The sequence below is a fragment of the Camponotus vicinus genome, unplaced genomic scaffold (assembly GCF_025532165.1).
Source record: "Camponotus vicinus isolate PSW18456_S1 unplaced genomic scaffold, iyCamVici1.0 SCAF_5, whole genome shotgun sequence".
In the NCBI taxonomy this organism is placed as follows: Eukaryota; Metazoa; Arthropoda; class Insecta; order Hymenoptera; family Formicidae; genus Camponotus; species Camponotus vicinus.
This window is the reverse complement of record NW_028141977.1, coordinates 5,710,180-5,726,318: the sequence shown is the minus strand read 5'-3', so window position 1 is coordinate 5,726,318 and position 16,139 is coordinate 5,710,180. Positions and strand designations below refer to the sequence as shown.

Below are 16,139 nucleotides of genomic sequence, written 5' to 3'. Positions count from 1 at the left end.
GATGTAAAATTACTAACGCACTGGGACGGGCGGTACGGTGCAGAGGCAATGATCGCTAAACCAAATTTCCACAGCAGAAGCGTCTTTTCGGAAAATTTAATAGCTGTGGAATTGCGCAAACTCGAGGTGAAATTCTACAAACCAATCTACGTGGGTATGTGTATACTCGACATATCCAAGACATGTTTGTACGAGTTTCATCACGAGTATATGACGCCAATGTATCGCGACAAATGTAAGGTCATGTACACCGATACCGATAGTCTCATATATCACATCGAGTGCGAAGACATGTACAAAAATATGAAGCGCGACGTCAGCAGATTCGACACTAGCGATTATGCTGCGAACAATGCGTACGGTATGCCGCTCGTAAATAAAAAGGTACCTGGTCTAATGAAGGATGAAAATAACGGTGCCATAATGACCGAATTTGCCGGGCTCAGAGCAAAAATGTACGCATTACGAGTCGATGGGAAAAAGGATACGAAGAAAGTTAAAAGCGTCAAGAGCAACGTTGTCGCGAGAACGATAACGTTTGACGATTACACACGGTGTTTGAAAGAAGAAATTGAAATGACGCGCCAGCAGTCGTGTATACGATCAAAATTGCACCAAGTATACACAATCCGCGAGACAAAAATTGCTCTGAGTCCGTACGACGACAAGCGGTATATCGTAACCGAAACCACCGATACGCTACCGTGGGGGCATTATAAGATACCATTGTAAAATGTGTGTGTGTGTGAAAGAAATATTAATAAAGATTTTTGTATTCTTATATTTCATATATTTTTATGTAATGCATATCTCATACATCTTATATTAAAAAATACATGTACTATCGCAAGGAATATTGATAAGGATTTTTATGTATATTTTCATTTTTCAAATATTATATATGTTATACACATATATTTTTCCAGAAAATTAAAAATAAACACTGTATGAATTAAATCACATTGTCTTTATGTATCCAAGAATTGTGCGAATTGTCAAATCCCAACCATTTCACGTAAACATTGTCACCCCTCCTACGCAGTACTTTCTCCACGAGATACACGTCCGGATAATTCGCGCGATGCAACTCGTGCTCGTAGAACGCTCCAGCGATAGGTTTTTTACGATAATCCTCAAGTAGATAGCTTACGGGATTAGTATGCTGCACTTTTACAATTTTAAACACTTCGGTTGTCCAATTTGGCGTGTAACCTTTCTCAAAAATTGTCTTGTACTTGCTAACGCGTACCGAGTCACCTACTTTGAATTTTGCCGGACCCGCGATATTTACACGGTTATACACAGTAGTCAAGAGTCTTTCAGCGACCGCGGGGGTAACGTCGACGGGTCGCATACCGATCGTTCGATGCTTGCGCGCGTTGTAATCCGATACGAGTCGCGGCAACGCGCTGATCCACTTGTAAGATCCGTTTAGCGTAAACATCTTCCACATGTCGTTTTTCAGCGTGCGATTGAATCGCTCAACGATCGATGCCTTCAATACTGAATATGTAGAATAGTGATTGATGTCATGTTTCCGCATGAGCCGTTGCACGTCAGCGTTATAAAATTCCTTCCCCATATCAGTCTGTAAGTTTTTCGGACATCTTTTGCTATTTCGAATTATCTCAGCGATAGCGTCAGCTGTCTCGCTTCCGCCTTTACTCTTGAGTGGTGCGGCCCACGCGTGCTTGCTCAACGCATCGATGACTGTGAGTATGTAGTGGTAATCTCTGTTGAAACGAGAGTACGGACGCATCTCGACAATGTCAGCTTGCCACAGATCATCGTATCCCCGCACTATGACGTGTCTTCGGGGAAAATTTTTTTCTCGCCGGCGCGTGCAATTCGTTCACCAACTGCCGTTTCTTTAAACTATGTTGTTTCTTCGCTTCCTCGGTTATTCCCGATCGCCGATCCATCGTTGTTTCGATTCGTCGATCAAACGATGTGTGCCCCGAGTATCACCGTGCGTTTTATCATTCGTTACTGTTCGATAGCCGTTCGATAACCGTTCCTGCCCCGTTCGATAGCCGTTTCTGATCCGTTCGATAGCCGTTCGTTACCGTTCGTTAGCCGTTCCTGCCCCGTTCGATAGCCGTTTCTGACCCGTTCGATAGCCGTTCGTTAGCTGTTCCTGCCCCGTTCGTTGCCGTTCGATAGCTGTTCGCAGCCGTTTGTTGCCTTAATTGGCCCTGTTGGTAGTCGCTTCTAAGTAGTCCGTAGCCTCGTTCACAATCGTTTCTGACCCGTTCGCAGCCTCGTTGGCAATGGTTTCTGACCCGTTCGTAGCCGTTCCAGAGTTGTATGCCGCCTCGTATGTAGCCGTTCCTGACGTGTTCATAGCCTTGTTCGCAGCCGTTCCTGAAGTGTTCATAACCTCATTCGCAGCTGTTCTTGAATTGTTCGTAGTCTCGTTCACAGCCGTTTCCTCTTCGATCACTGCCACTCATTGTAGTTCGATAACCCTTCGTTCGATAAGCCTTTGTAGATGTTCAATAATTGTACAATAGCCGCTCCTTAACCGCTCGTAGCTGTTTCTGAATTAGTGTTAATCGCACGCTGAAACTCGTTTATCGCAGTCTGCAAAGCTCGCACGTCCTTCTCGAACGCAGTCAGCTTCTCGTCTGATTCTTTCTGCTGATTCTTCAACGTTTTAACGCATTGTTCCACGTACAGTTTGTTGACTGCATCGGTATCAGCCTCAGGTTGCGCTACACGGCGAATCTTGCGCGACCTCGCGTCATAGTACGTAGCGACGCGACACAGAGCGTTTTGACGCAAGTAACTTGTCACCGATTTACCCCAATGATCGCTTGTTCTAATTGCTTCATTTCTCTGTTCGAATAATCCAAATTTGTTGATGGGCATTTTTTTTTCTCGATGCGAGTGACGTCGATCGACTGATCAGTTTCGTTGAGACACCGTTTAATTTATAATAAGGCCGACTTCGCGAAGTTCCTCTATAATCGACAGGATCTCGTTGTCGTGAGCGTTGTGGCCAGCTCGGCGCGAAGCATCGAGCAATCGTAGACGATCCACTAGCTCGTTGGGATCGTCCCAGTGCACGTAATCGATCTTATTGTCGGTTAGCGTCATCGCGCGAGGCATGGATACTCCCGTACCGCATTTTTTCTTTTTCGATTCGATCGACATCAACGGTGCAATTATGTGTTTATACTTGTATCCCCTGTTGCTCTTTAATTGACCTTGCGCATCATATTGGCGTTTATGCGCACTCGTCGCCATTAATATGCTCTTATATTTTTGCATATCCTCCTCAGTGTATATGTCATCATCGGGAATTCTCTTGAAGATCAACTCGTATAATCCAGGTGTACCAATGTACCTCACTTTGTCTATGATTATAGAGTCATCTGTCGATGTCGAATCGTTTGTTACCGAGCCACATTTCATTCTCGTTGAAATAGACACCGTACACGTGATCGATCTGATTTTTTTCGTCGCCACTAAGGAAAGCGCTCATGTACTTTTGTGGCAGTGGCCCGAAGTACTCTCGTAACATTTTTTGACCTTCCAACGTTTGTAACATGTTTCGAACAGATGGTGATTCGAGCGGGTTGCCCGTGGTTTCGAAAACATTTTCGATTGCGAGTGATTCGGGTATCGTGGGTTGTACGATTCTCGTTGTCGCGGACGGTGTGGAGGTTATCAGCAGTTCATCCGATGTATGCGATGTCGATAAACGATTCGCCTTCAATCGTTGTCTCTTTTTCGGTGTCGTATGCTCCTCCTCCTCTTCTTCCTTGTACCGTTTGATGGGTAACGTTTTAATTATAGCGTTACTCTCCCGCTCGTTTTTCACCGCGATTAAGCTAGAGTTGTCGACGATTTTTTGTAGTGGCTCGATAATAGGTCTAAAATGGGTCTTGACCGCGATATCGTCGTCGATCTTGCCGGTCTTCAAAGCGCGATGTTTCTTGCGGATCGATTCGCTCGTTTTCTCAATCTCCCTCGCAATTTTTTCACGCTCGCGAACATTATCGCTTTCAGCCATGTCATCGACAGAGTGTCGGCAGCGACTAATCGTTTTGCGGTATCGCGAACACGTTAAATCCTTTTCTGTATCGCCCGTTCGTAAATGAGCTGTCCTTATCTATCACTAGGAATCCATACTTTTGTTGCCAACAAGTACGACATAATTCACTGAAATCCTCGTACGACATGTCGGTATTCACGTGATTGTTGTACACGTGTTTCAAGTTAGTACCGTCCTGTTTAAACAAGATCAGCAGGTTCGCGTTGTCGCGTATAAGATGTTTTGGTATTCTCGCGTACGTCTGACAGAGATAGAAGCAGTCGACGTTTGAATGACGACCCATTGAGAAGTACTCTCTTATCGTATTTTGCTTGTCGCACGCCACGTCATCGAAGACGAAAATCGAGTTTGGACGTGCCTCGCTCAGTGGAATGACGTCACTGTTATTGGAGAACGTAAAATAGCCGATTTCATCAATCGATGTCAACAAATTCTCCAGATATCGATATTTCGGCTGTTGCAGCGACTTCGAGTACACGTACACGTTCTCGAAACGTACACCGTGCGGACTTTCCAGTAGACTTATCAGAACGTTGGTTTTACCACAATTCGAGGGACCGCAAACGATCGCGCGTATAGTAGTCGGTAGCATCGTACCGTGCCTGCGCATCTCCGCATTGTCCTCCATTGATCGTAATCTGTCGTCGCAATTCGTCACGCGTATCGTCAAAGGTTGTCGCACGAATCTCATTTTTTTCAACACTACCGATTGGATCGAACGCCTGCCTATTTATAGGTGCGCGAAATCACGAGTCGCTCAGTAGAGAAAAAATGTTCGTTCTGCTAACAAATCCTTCCGATATTCGCAATTTGAGCGTCGAACAGCTACAATTTGTGCCGAAAGCAGTTCTATTGAGAACGTGCGGTGATTACGTCCACTACGTGTAGGACAAACTTCCAGAACACATAAAAGCGGATCCGGAGGTTCAGACGTATCGTCGCTGTTACGAACACTACAATCAGCCGTGGCAGGAAACGCACATCGACGGTCCGGCGCCATTGATAAAGAATTGCAGCGAATGTCAACGAAAATAGGTAGAGGCCTATTAAATCACGCGATAAACGCAATTTGCAATTAACAATTCCATATTTTTTCTTAAAAACAACTATGTGTTTTCTTTACACCAATTGATTCCTCTCATTATTTTGTACGTAAAAGTATTAAGGTAAGATAATCGAAAAATGAATATTTTACAAGATATTTTACGGTTTATGTAAAATTAAGAAATTATTTCAAGCCTCATAACTCAAAAAGTACTTAACGAAAAGGTACTTAATTATAGTGTTTTGGAAAGCTCTCGAGATAAGCTACAAGAGTGTGCAAAAATATATAGGGTGTTCCATTTAAAAAAATTGAAGTGACCTTCACGTGACCTTCAAATGACTCTTCAGTGTCAAACCAATGATACCATCTTATGGCCCCCTCGAAACCATAAAACTTTTGTCTGAAACATTTTTCTCTAAAATCCTTTGTTTCCGAAATAATTGCGTGCGTTAATTAAAATGGCTCACCCTGTATACATATATATATATACATATATATATATATATATATATATATATTGTCACGTCTCAGTGACCAACTTTTCCCCTAGATGCCTCAGTTCCAAAGAAAAGTGCGCTCTCTTTGTTTTCAAGGCAACCTGCTTACACCGGCTATACCTTGGGGATGCCGAGAGCGAGGATCTGACTTATCGATTACGGAAAAATGTGAGGGAGCCGCGAAACTCTATAATTGGATGACTATTGAAATATATATATTTGTATATGCAAAGGGTATCTATTAAAATGGGATTTCGATATTTTCTATCAAATCCATTAGCTGATCGATATCGATATTACCTGCGATATATTGATCTATGAATTCCAAGAGTATATCGAGAATTCTCTCGAGTTTGCTTCTCATCTGTTAAGGCGAAAAAATCTTTATCGTTGCAAGAAGGCCTCATTGGAGAGTCTGTAAGTAACTTTCTATTTCACACTGATTCTCCGGAAGTTGGGATTTTAATTGAGTTATCAGATCTATTGAATTTAATGAAGGGTTTTCAATCGTATCTTTATTTTTTATAATTTCCAAATAGTAATTATAGAAAGAGTCAAATTCTACGTTTGAGGTAACTATTCGAAGAAATTTCTGTGAAGTAAAATTTTCCGGTAAGTAAAAGAGGAATTTAGCCTTAGCCTTTAAAGTGGAGACAAAACTTTCTGGAAGGAAGACCCTTGTTTCTGATTTGACAAGGATATGCTTTGAGTTTAATTCTAATCTCTTGATCCGACGGAATCGAGAAGCGTCACGATATTCACGGGTTATTTTTCCTGCTCTATGCCTTTTTCTTTTGAATTCTGACGATGGGGTTACCATTTAAAGAGATAATATTAATGTTAACATATATTTTTTCAGGTAGAATATAGTATTGGTTGAGGAAAGTGGTATTTTATTTGCTCTTATTATTATTAACTGAATCAGCGTCAACGCACATTAGCACATAGTACGTTTATTCTTGCAATTTTGTTTTAGCTAAAACGTCAATGAAGGAGTAATTCATAAGGATATGTGGATGTCTCCGGCATGACCGTGGATCCCCGGGGACGATGGAACTTGAGGGCAGAATAAAGTTATGATAACGGAAATTGCGTATAAGGGTAGGGAACTTAGGATGCTTCCGGCATGACAGTGGATGCCCGGCAGCGACGGAAGAATGGGTGAATGGATAATAAAATCTGTGCACAGCACCGCGAAGATGTTATACCTATGTGTGTGGAAAGACGTTTTATCCTAATAGCAACGTTAGAAATTTATGCAAATCCAAATATCGTTGGTATTTTCAATGAAGAGTCGATTAAGCGAATTGGTTTAGGATGTCGGATGCCTCCGGCATGACAGTGGATGCCCGGAGACGATGGAAATCTGGTTTTGGGGTAAAAAGTGGTAATGAATTTTTAAGAATAAAAATTGGAGAGTGAGGAGTTCTCCGGCATGGCAGAGAATGCCTGGAGATGAAGGAATCTTCAGAGAAGGGAAGCTACGACGCTCAATTGATGAGGGCGATTTTGGAGTTCTAATTAATTTTTGCTTTGACGCTTATCAGAATAGAATAACAAGTTAAAACAAGTTGTGCTGGAATAAGAGGGAGGAATACTGCCAGCGACGTGCTAGTGCTTGACAGTATGCTTGTTTATTTAATCCTCGATGTTTTGTTTCAGGAAATGTTGTGAATGCAAGGAAGGTGAATATTATCACACGAAGACAAGCATAAAATGGGACAAAATCTGGTACTTACCACTCAGATGTCGGTTTCGGTTGGTCTCGATCGCCTTCGTCTAAGTAAGGTCTGGGAATCTCCAAAGATTGACACAGTGAATTTGCACAAGTATAACTTCTTTATTTGAATTTTATGAACGATATAGCAGATTGATACAAAGTATTAAATTTTAGTTATAATGAGTTAAAGAATAATAAAGAATAACGGCAAAATGATTACGAAAATAACGACTAACAGCGAGTCTGCTATACTGGCTAATTTTATTAATGATAGAATGAACCGCTCGCGCCTAGAATCCGGGGTTTATATACTAGCGATTTCGTTGTTTCTTGCATGATCTTTAGCTGTAGGAATCCTCGAGTAAGGTGATCTCTACATCACGTCGTTCTCGGAAGCACTACTGAATTACTTATCAATTGTTTTGACATAGATATCCTTTTTATAGAAGCGCGGCGGTGATCAAAGAGTAGTACGCGACTATTATCGAAAGTGTCGGTTGACATCTCCAAGAAATCAATGTCCGATATGTTTATGACTTCCTCTTAGACCACCTCACGTGTCAAAACTATGCGCTCTTAATTTAATATCTATCATTAGCGGTGTTAGGATTACGGAATCATTTTATATGTATAACTTCCTTTATATTTTAGAAAAGATTCAGAAATTTACGGCTCAAGTTAGAATAGATTAATTTTAAGTTGTAGCATATAGAGAAAGTTATTTCCACTGGTTATGATCCCATAATGAATTTTAAATAAAGCATTTCAAAGTGTTTAAATATATTTGTATTTATTCATATTTAAGATCAATTCAACAGTTCCTTTGAAATACCTTACTTGTTATTGCTTAAATTATATATTTTCAGTCGCGTTTGTTAAAATCTAAATTCGAATTTTAGCGCGTATATAAAGTCCTCATTATACATTAATTGAGGGAGTACTTATTTAATTAGCGGGCTAAATAACCGTGTAGAATAAAACGGTAAGCAAATATTATAATTGATATTTTAAGCGTTAGAATTCGTATGCGCATATATTAGAATTAAAATTAATAGTAATATAATTGATAATAGTGAGTAAAATTGAATTACGAATAATAGAATTGAATATTCATTCTTATTCCTTGGATATAGCAAAGAAATAAGATGGGTAAGCGAATTGTAACTAAATCTAGTAATTTTAAGATGGCGGGACGTCACACCTCCCCCCTTATTTAAGAACAAATTCCGATGTGCTCGTAGGGATTTGTTCTAGAGTCTTTAATCGCTCACTTAGAGTCTGGTACGAATAATTTTCGGAAGTTGAGGTTACTGGTTCGATGACAGCGTCGGTGGATTTGTTTACTTCCGGGATCTCCTCTGTTGTTAATTTTTCAGGCGCAGTCGGAGTCTGAGTCGGTATTTCATTGGTTTGGATGTTGTCTCTTTTGTCAACGGGTCCACGTGCCAGGTGCAATAACAGATGTGTGACAGAGCCCCAGATAGCTCCGAGTAAATGCATGCTGCTGTAAATGCATCCATATGCCGTGGATAGCTGTATCAACCACGAGTTTAACGATGCGGATGACTAACAGGATACCGAATATTCCAGCAGTTGCTGAACCAAATGTGACGAATCCTCTCCATACTCGAGAAGCGTTGTTCTCAACTATTTTATTGAGAGAGGCCTCATCCAACAGGCTGTACATCGAGATTGCATCTCCGTTGATGGAATGGTCGGTGAGTCCTCTGGCAACGGTGTTGAGAAGAGCAGGTTTCTCTGCAGGAAACATGATATGATCCCTCAACTTCTCTATATCCTTTTCAGAGTATATTCCGCTGACAGCGAGTGGTCCTGGTGTTAAGTACTTCCAGGACAAGGTTGTCATGGGTTGTAGTTGCTGCAGAGCTGATTGTCTGACTTGCGCGTCAGGTGTGAACTGCACCAGGTGTCTTCGATACGATACATGGTGGGTAATTCATAACTGCATTCCCTTTGATTCCCAAATTTGGTAATTATTCGGGATTTGGGAGTAAGAAAAAATGATGAGTTACGTACAGTTACAGATAACTCGGTATAACATTCTTTAGTTTTCCTTATTATAACGTCCACAGGTATGCACTTTATAACTTGTGTAGCCTCCCCAGTCGTCACTGTCATACAGCCTGGTCCTTTCATTAACCGATATGCAAATTCGTCTGGCTGAAGGGTGGCAAATGACAAGGCGTTAGTTATAACCTGTCTTTCTAATTCACATTTCTGTTGCATAACATTATGATACAAGGAAGTCATCTGATGGCGAACATGTTTCTCTACATATATGAATTTAGAATTCATGTAGGCGAAGATGTCTAAGTTGTCCACCGGAATGATGCCTCGATGGACGAAAGTATTTCCCTCCTTGGTTTCAAGAATAAATAACTTTGGATGTTCTGTGCCCAGTAAGGTGTATCCGCACAAAGGCTGCTCTCTGGTTTTGGTGAGGGCAAAGGTAATATCTTGTGTCGTTAAACTATAAATGATTGGGGACGAAGAGCCGGTCATATCATCCTTGATTACAGTTGCTGGGCCTTTATAAAGGACATCGTATTGGTGGAAATTACAAGATGACGTAGGCACAGGTTTCCAGTAAGTATATCCATCATCTGAATCAATACAGAAACTTTCACTGAACGTACATACAGTTCCGGATTTTAATATTATTTTCCCGGAATTTAATTGCACAGGAACGTATGAAGATTTTATGGATATTTTGACTGAGGCTTGAACCACGACGTCGTCCCAGGTTCCGTAGGGGTCGGAATACTGAGTACCCTTACAGCTTCCGTCGTTACTGAGACGTCCTGCTAGGGTGAGACTGCGATAAGTAGTCTGATTGGCCTTTAGTCCATACACAAGGTTTCCAACTCCGAGAGAGAGCGTTCCATCCTGGAACATCCTTAAGCACTGCGTGTATCCAGTTTCGTGAATATAATCCGCTCTTCCATTCTGAACTACAGAGACATGTGAGTGCATTCCGCAGTAATAAATCGTTCGCGATATTTCGACCTTACATTGGATAACTTCAGCATGATTATAATCAGAGAGTTGCAAGAGTTGAACGTATGTATCGCTTGTGTTAGGTTTTCGATAATCGAGATTACATTCGCCAACATCTAGCAAGGATACTGAAGTAATATTTAGATGCTGTCCGCCGCAATCAAATCCAATGAGGGAATTGGTGGCCCCTACAAGGATCACTATCGCAAGGTATTCTAACATTTCTGTAATTATACAATATACTTATGTAACTTATGAACTATAATTCGTATTTAAGTTTAGTTATTATTCCTATGTATATTTTCCGATACTATATTAAATTTTACTAATTATTAATAGATATTTACCTTGAGAAGTAGAAATTGAGGTGTATCATGGCATTATAGTATGATAATGTTTGCAATAATACATTTTTATAATATGCATGGTATTTGAGTACATGTACAGGTATATAGGTAAAAGCTTATAGAATGCGTATATATTTATTCGTTTCTATTTATCTTATTCTTATATATAAAAGGTTTGATATATATATTTTTCCTTTTTTATTAATATTATATCGAACTTATTAATTATTAAATTTGTCTAATTATTAATAAATGAGGCATTAAGCGGTTAATATTGGAATACATGCGTGTAAGTAGAGGGTTATAAAATGTATGTTTTTTTTTTATTCATTTTATCTTATTCTAAAATTTTAAATGGACGTTTTTGTGTTTTTTTTTATTATTATTATTATTTCTTATTTATTTATTTTTCATGTATGTATATGTAAAAGTTGATTACCTTAATTACAATTGATGATAATGAGAATATATATATAGTACTTAATAATAATGATTATGTCATATAATAAGGTTCTAGGATATCCTCCCGAATTTCGTCTAAGTTCTCAGGAGGAGGAAGCTCGGGTAACACTCCTAATTCTACGGTGCGGTTGGCGTTTACATCATAGCGGAATATACTTATGTTATTCATATCATAGTAGTCTACTTCACTTAATAGGCGGTACTCTCTTATATACGCAGAGAAGCACTGCTCGCACCTAAAAACTGACTGGATTCTTGTTTCCAGGGATTTTTTACATGCTGCACATCGAATCTCTGCGATAGGGCCTTCAATGAACTCATGGCTATGGAGAGGTGCTGAGAGAGCTTTAAGCAAGGGGTGGACGGGACAATCGGCACAGTATATGGTCCCAGGGGACATCATCTGTCGTCCAATTCTTTGTACGCATTTTACTGCGTACAACCCCGGGTAATCTCGCAGTAATTTGTGAATCTTTGGTTTGTACGCTACTGGGATGCACATTCTAAAAAAAAAGGAAGGTAATATCTTTTACTATTTACTTATTATTACTCTTATTATATATATATATATATTTTATTTTCCTCACTTTACTTGATGATTTCACGTCTTATTTCCTTGTGACGTTCCCTCGGGCGTCCCAGTAACGTACTGACCCATCTCTAAATGTTTATCCTTTTGTTTATATCTTAAACCCTTTCCTTTCGCCGTTAGCATTACGGCCTGACATTCGTAATTTGATACGCGCTACATTCATTCTCATATGCTTTCTCCAATCAATCGCCCCTCTCGCATTCTTCTTTTCGTTTCTTCATCTCAATCTTACAAGATTTTGTAGTTATGTTATTTAAAATTTTATAATTGTGGGGATTCGAATTCCGAAATTTGAGAAGTGGATTGAGTTTCATCGTTATAAACAAAAAGATATATGATTTTGTGTGATTTGACGTCATATAATAAGAGTGCGATGTTATTAGGGTTACATATTTTGAAATCGGTAATAAATTGTACATAAGATCTAAAACAATCGTCGCATTGTAGGATTGAACGCATTTCCACTATTTCATGTTTACATATACTGCATTTGTAGGGAGTCAAATTTCCATCCAGAAAACCATGAAGTATTTCTGATTCATAATCAAGCGGTTTCCTAGCTTCGTAACATTTATTACAAATTCTGTTATATGGTTCGGTGAATTGCGAAGTCGGGGTGCGTACATATTTTATTTCATATAAGTTCGGAAAAGAAATTAAAAGAGGGTGCGGTGTATATTTATAATTTTTTGCTATGCACATTTCAAAATTCTAATTAAAATTTTCAGAAAGACAAAATTAATTATTCTTTAATGTATGTTTCCTTCTTGATTTAAAGCAATAATGAGGGAAATTAAATGTTTCAGGTAACAAGTCTGGCGTTCATGTAAGGATCTAAAAGTAATAATGGATTGTGAGCAGTTATCATAAACAATCATTGGTGTGGTGATTTATCTAAGAGCAGGTGACAATACATTGGAAGGAAAAATAATCTGGCATGAGCATTACAGGATCTGTTATAACGGAGTTGATGAAGTTGTGTTCCCTTTTGCGATAACAGTAGATTTAATGCAATAGGAGAAACGAAGATGATGATATGTGGTTAAAGAAGGTAACGCTTTAGTTGGCGGTGCCAATATATCTGAAACCAAAGATAGTATATTAATTTTCATCCGGGTTCGATATGAGAAATTTTTAGTTTATTAATGTGTACGATTCGAGATTTATTCTTGACCATAATTTTAACATTGCCGTGAGATAAAATTTCTATGACTTTATGAGGACCAGTATATTGATCGGAAAATTTCCCTTTCTCTCGCGGGTTCTTTTAATAAAAATACATATGAGCCTTCACGAAAGTTTTGAGGGTTTAGATTTTTATCATAATAATGCTTACTTCTTTCTTTAGATCTTATAAGATTTTGACGTGCTTCTTTTTGCAGGTCACATACTTGATTAAACAGATTTATTAAATAGTCCTGGTAAGTGGGTTCAAGATTTGCATCGATTGGTGCGTGGGCAGAAGGAAGTCATGCTATATGACCGAAGACTAATTCGAAAGGTGAGAATTTGGTTCCTTCATGGACACTAGTATTATATGAAAACATTGCCAAATTAATATAATTATCCCATTCTTTTTCTTTTAAAATTTGAGTTTTTAGATATTCTATTAATACGTGATGTGATCGTTCGATTGAGCCATTAGATTGTGGGTAATAAGCAGTGGTTTTAAAATGTTGGATTTTGAATTTTTTAGTTAAATTTCGTATTAAGGCGGATAAGAAGTTAGTTCCCTGATCTGTAAGAATGGTTTTAGGGGCTCCGTATATACAGATGAAATTTTTCGCGAAAGCATCAGCTATAGATAAGGAGGTTGCATCTCTTAATGGAACGGCTATTGAATATTTTGTTAGTAAATCTTGCATAGTTAAGATATATTGGTATCCGGAGGTTGTAATAGGGAGGGGGCCCACGATATCTAAAGATACCTTATCGAATGCAGAACCGGGAATATCTGTAATTATCATAGGCTGTTTTGTTTTAATCCGCGTTAATTTCTTTAATTGACATTGACATTTTTGAATGAAGTTTTGTATGTCTCTCTTCATGGTGCTCCAATAATAATGAGGTCTTAATCGATTGTACGTTTTAGTAATGCCTTTGTGACCACCGTGTGCTGATGCATGATTTTCTATTATTAATGCTTCCCGTTGTTCGGCGGGAGGAATTTGTACTAAATTTTTACAAATAGTAATGCAAAACGGTAATTCCCTTAAATATGCCTGAATTCGACTTATTATGTGATGCCAAGGTAAATCATCAAAGTGATCGGTTTTACTAATACTGAATGAGGTTATCTACAATTCAGTCACTACGTCTAAAAGTGATTGTATGCAATTTTCCAACGATTGAGCTTCTACACGTGTTCGATTATCGAGTTTAATTGGAAGTGATATTAGAGTTCTTTGACCGAAAGTTTTCACATTAGCCCTCTCGTGAGTAAGATCTTGATAATTTGGTAATAAATTAGCTGTTTGGTATTCTTTGGCACCATTATCAAAAGGAGTTCCGTTTAAATAAATGAAAATTACATGGTTATCTGCCTGTTTTAATAAGCTATCTCGGTTTTCAATAATGATAAGTTGATCGATATCTTGTGTATTCTTCGTTAATATCGAAAATTTCTTCGTATATGTGATTTTCGCTATAATCTGAATTGTCAACCATCCGCTCATCCTTATCCTCCTCGTCGTCGCTTGAATATTCTTGTATTACTATATTCGGTCGTTCTAACACGCGTTCATTATTTTCAGATTGTGAGTCGTACGGAGAGAATTCAGATAGTGGAGATAATGCATCTTCAATTATATCAGATCTACGTTCGGAGGAAATAGAGTCGTTAGAGGATTCGTCGGGGTTATTAGCAACGAAGAAGGGTACAACACAATTAGCAGGAGGATTTCTAGATAAGGCATCGGCATTATGGTTTGAACTTCCTTTTTTATACTGTATATTATATTCATATTCGGCCAATTTTGTTCTCCACTTCCATAATCTGGAGGAAGGATCTTTAATTGAATGAAGCCAGATTAATGGTTTATGATCGGTTACGATAGTGAAATTTTTTCCGTATAAATAAGGTCGAAAATGGTTAGTGCAATAGACTATTGCTAAGCATTCCTTTTCGATTGTGGAATAACATTGTTCAGCACTGTTTAAAATACGAGAAGTATAAGCAATCGGTAAGTCTTTCCCAATTTGTCCCTGGCTGAGTACTCCTCCGATAGCATATCCGAATGCATCGGTAGTTAAGATAAATTGTTTAGTAAAGTCAGGGTATTGAAGTACGGGTTCGGAACATAAAGAGAGTTTTAATGTATTAAACGCTTCTGCTTGATGTAACTGCCAATTAAAAGTGCTATTTTTCTTTAATAAGTCGGTTAGTGGTTTAGCGGTTTTAGAAAAATTTGGAATGAATCGTCTGTAGTATCCGGCTAAACCCAAAAATTGCTTAATATTTTTCGCGGTTTTTGGTACAGGAAATTCGGCTATGGATTTTACTTTATTTGGATCGGGCTTAACTCCGTCGGATCCGATTATGTGTCCGAGATAAGCTACTTCATGTCGTAAGAATTCGCATTTATCAGGTTGTAGCTTTAAATTTGCATCTCGCAATCTTTGCATTAATTTATTAAATTTAATTTCATGTTCTTTTAATGATCTTGCATATATGACTATGTTATCCATGTATACAAATAATTCATTGCCTTGTAATCCGGAGAGAACATTATCCATTAATCTTTGAAATGTTGCAGGGGCATTCTTTAAACCAAAGGACATTCTTTTGAATTGATAATGCCCATAAGGAGTTGAGAAAGCAGTTTTGGGAGCATCCTTGGAAGCCATGGGAATTTGATGGAATCCAGAAGCTAAATCAAGGACGGAGAAATATTTGGCAGATCCCAATTGATCAAGGATGTCAGTTATGTTAGGAAGAGGATAAGCATCTCCTATTGTTTTTTCATTAAGGCAACGGTAATCAATAACCATTCGCCATCTTTTATTACCGTATGAATCGGGTTTTTTAGGTACTATCCATACAGGAGAATTATAAGGGGAAGTAGAATATTCGATTAAATCATGAGACAGAAGTTCATTAACCTGTTTGTTAATTTCGTTCTTGTGAATCGGGGGAAATCAATATTGTTTCGTATGGATGGGGATTTCGTCCGTAGTAGGTATGAAATGTTGAGTAACGTTAGTAGCTTCAAGTTTGTCGTGAAGGAGATGAAATCTATCAGAATGATTAAGAATTAATGATTTGATATTGTCAGCTTCCTCGGGATTTAAATGTTCTAATCGCAGGAGCTGCATAATAGCGGACACGCGGTCGCGGTGGACTTCCTCAAAAGTAGTATTATTTTGAGTCTCAATGAAATACAGAGGATTTTCGGAATT

General features: G+C 38.7%; 1 protein-coding gene, 1 long non-coding RNA gene and 1 pseudogene across 3 annotated transcripts; 2 read left to right on the top strand and 1 right to left on the bottom strand.

Annotated features, from left to right (window-relative positions):
* Positions 1–210: 210 nt before the first annotated feature.
* Positions 211–732, top strand: LOC145972413 (uncharacterized). The gene has a single exon (XM_083100993.1). The coding sequence runs from the start codon at positions 211–213 to the stop codon at positions 730–732; it is 522 nt and encodes a 173-aa protein (XP_082957119.1).
* Positions 733–8,287: 7,555 nt separating this feature from the next.
* On the bottom strand, positions 8,288–10,238 carry LOC145971938 (uncharacterized; annotated as a pseudogene).
* A 1,288-nt stretch (positions 10,239–11,526) lies between these two features.
* Positions 11,527–14,784, top strand: LOC145972040 (uncharacterized). Of its 2 annotated transcripts, none has more exons than XR_014439030.1 (3): positions 11,527–11,668; positions 12,548–12,792; positions 14,495–14,784. It is a non-coding gene; the product is annotated as an uncharacterized LOC145972040 (long non-coding RNA). The 2 variants fall into 2 exon arrangements; XR_014439031.1 differs by having other exon boundaries at positions 11,539–11,597.
* Positions 14,785–16,139: the final 1,355 nt, after the last annotated feature.

Coding starts and splice junctions, on each gene's coding strand:
- LOC145972413 (XM_083100993.1), top strand. CDS start 211: ATGACGCCAATGTATCGCGACAAATGTAAGGTCATGTACACCGATACC.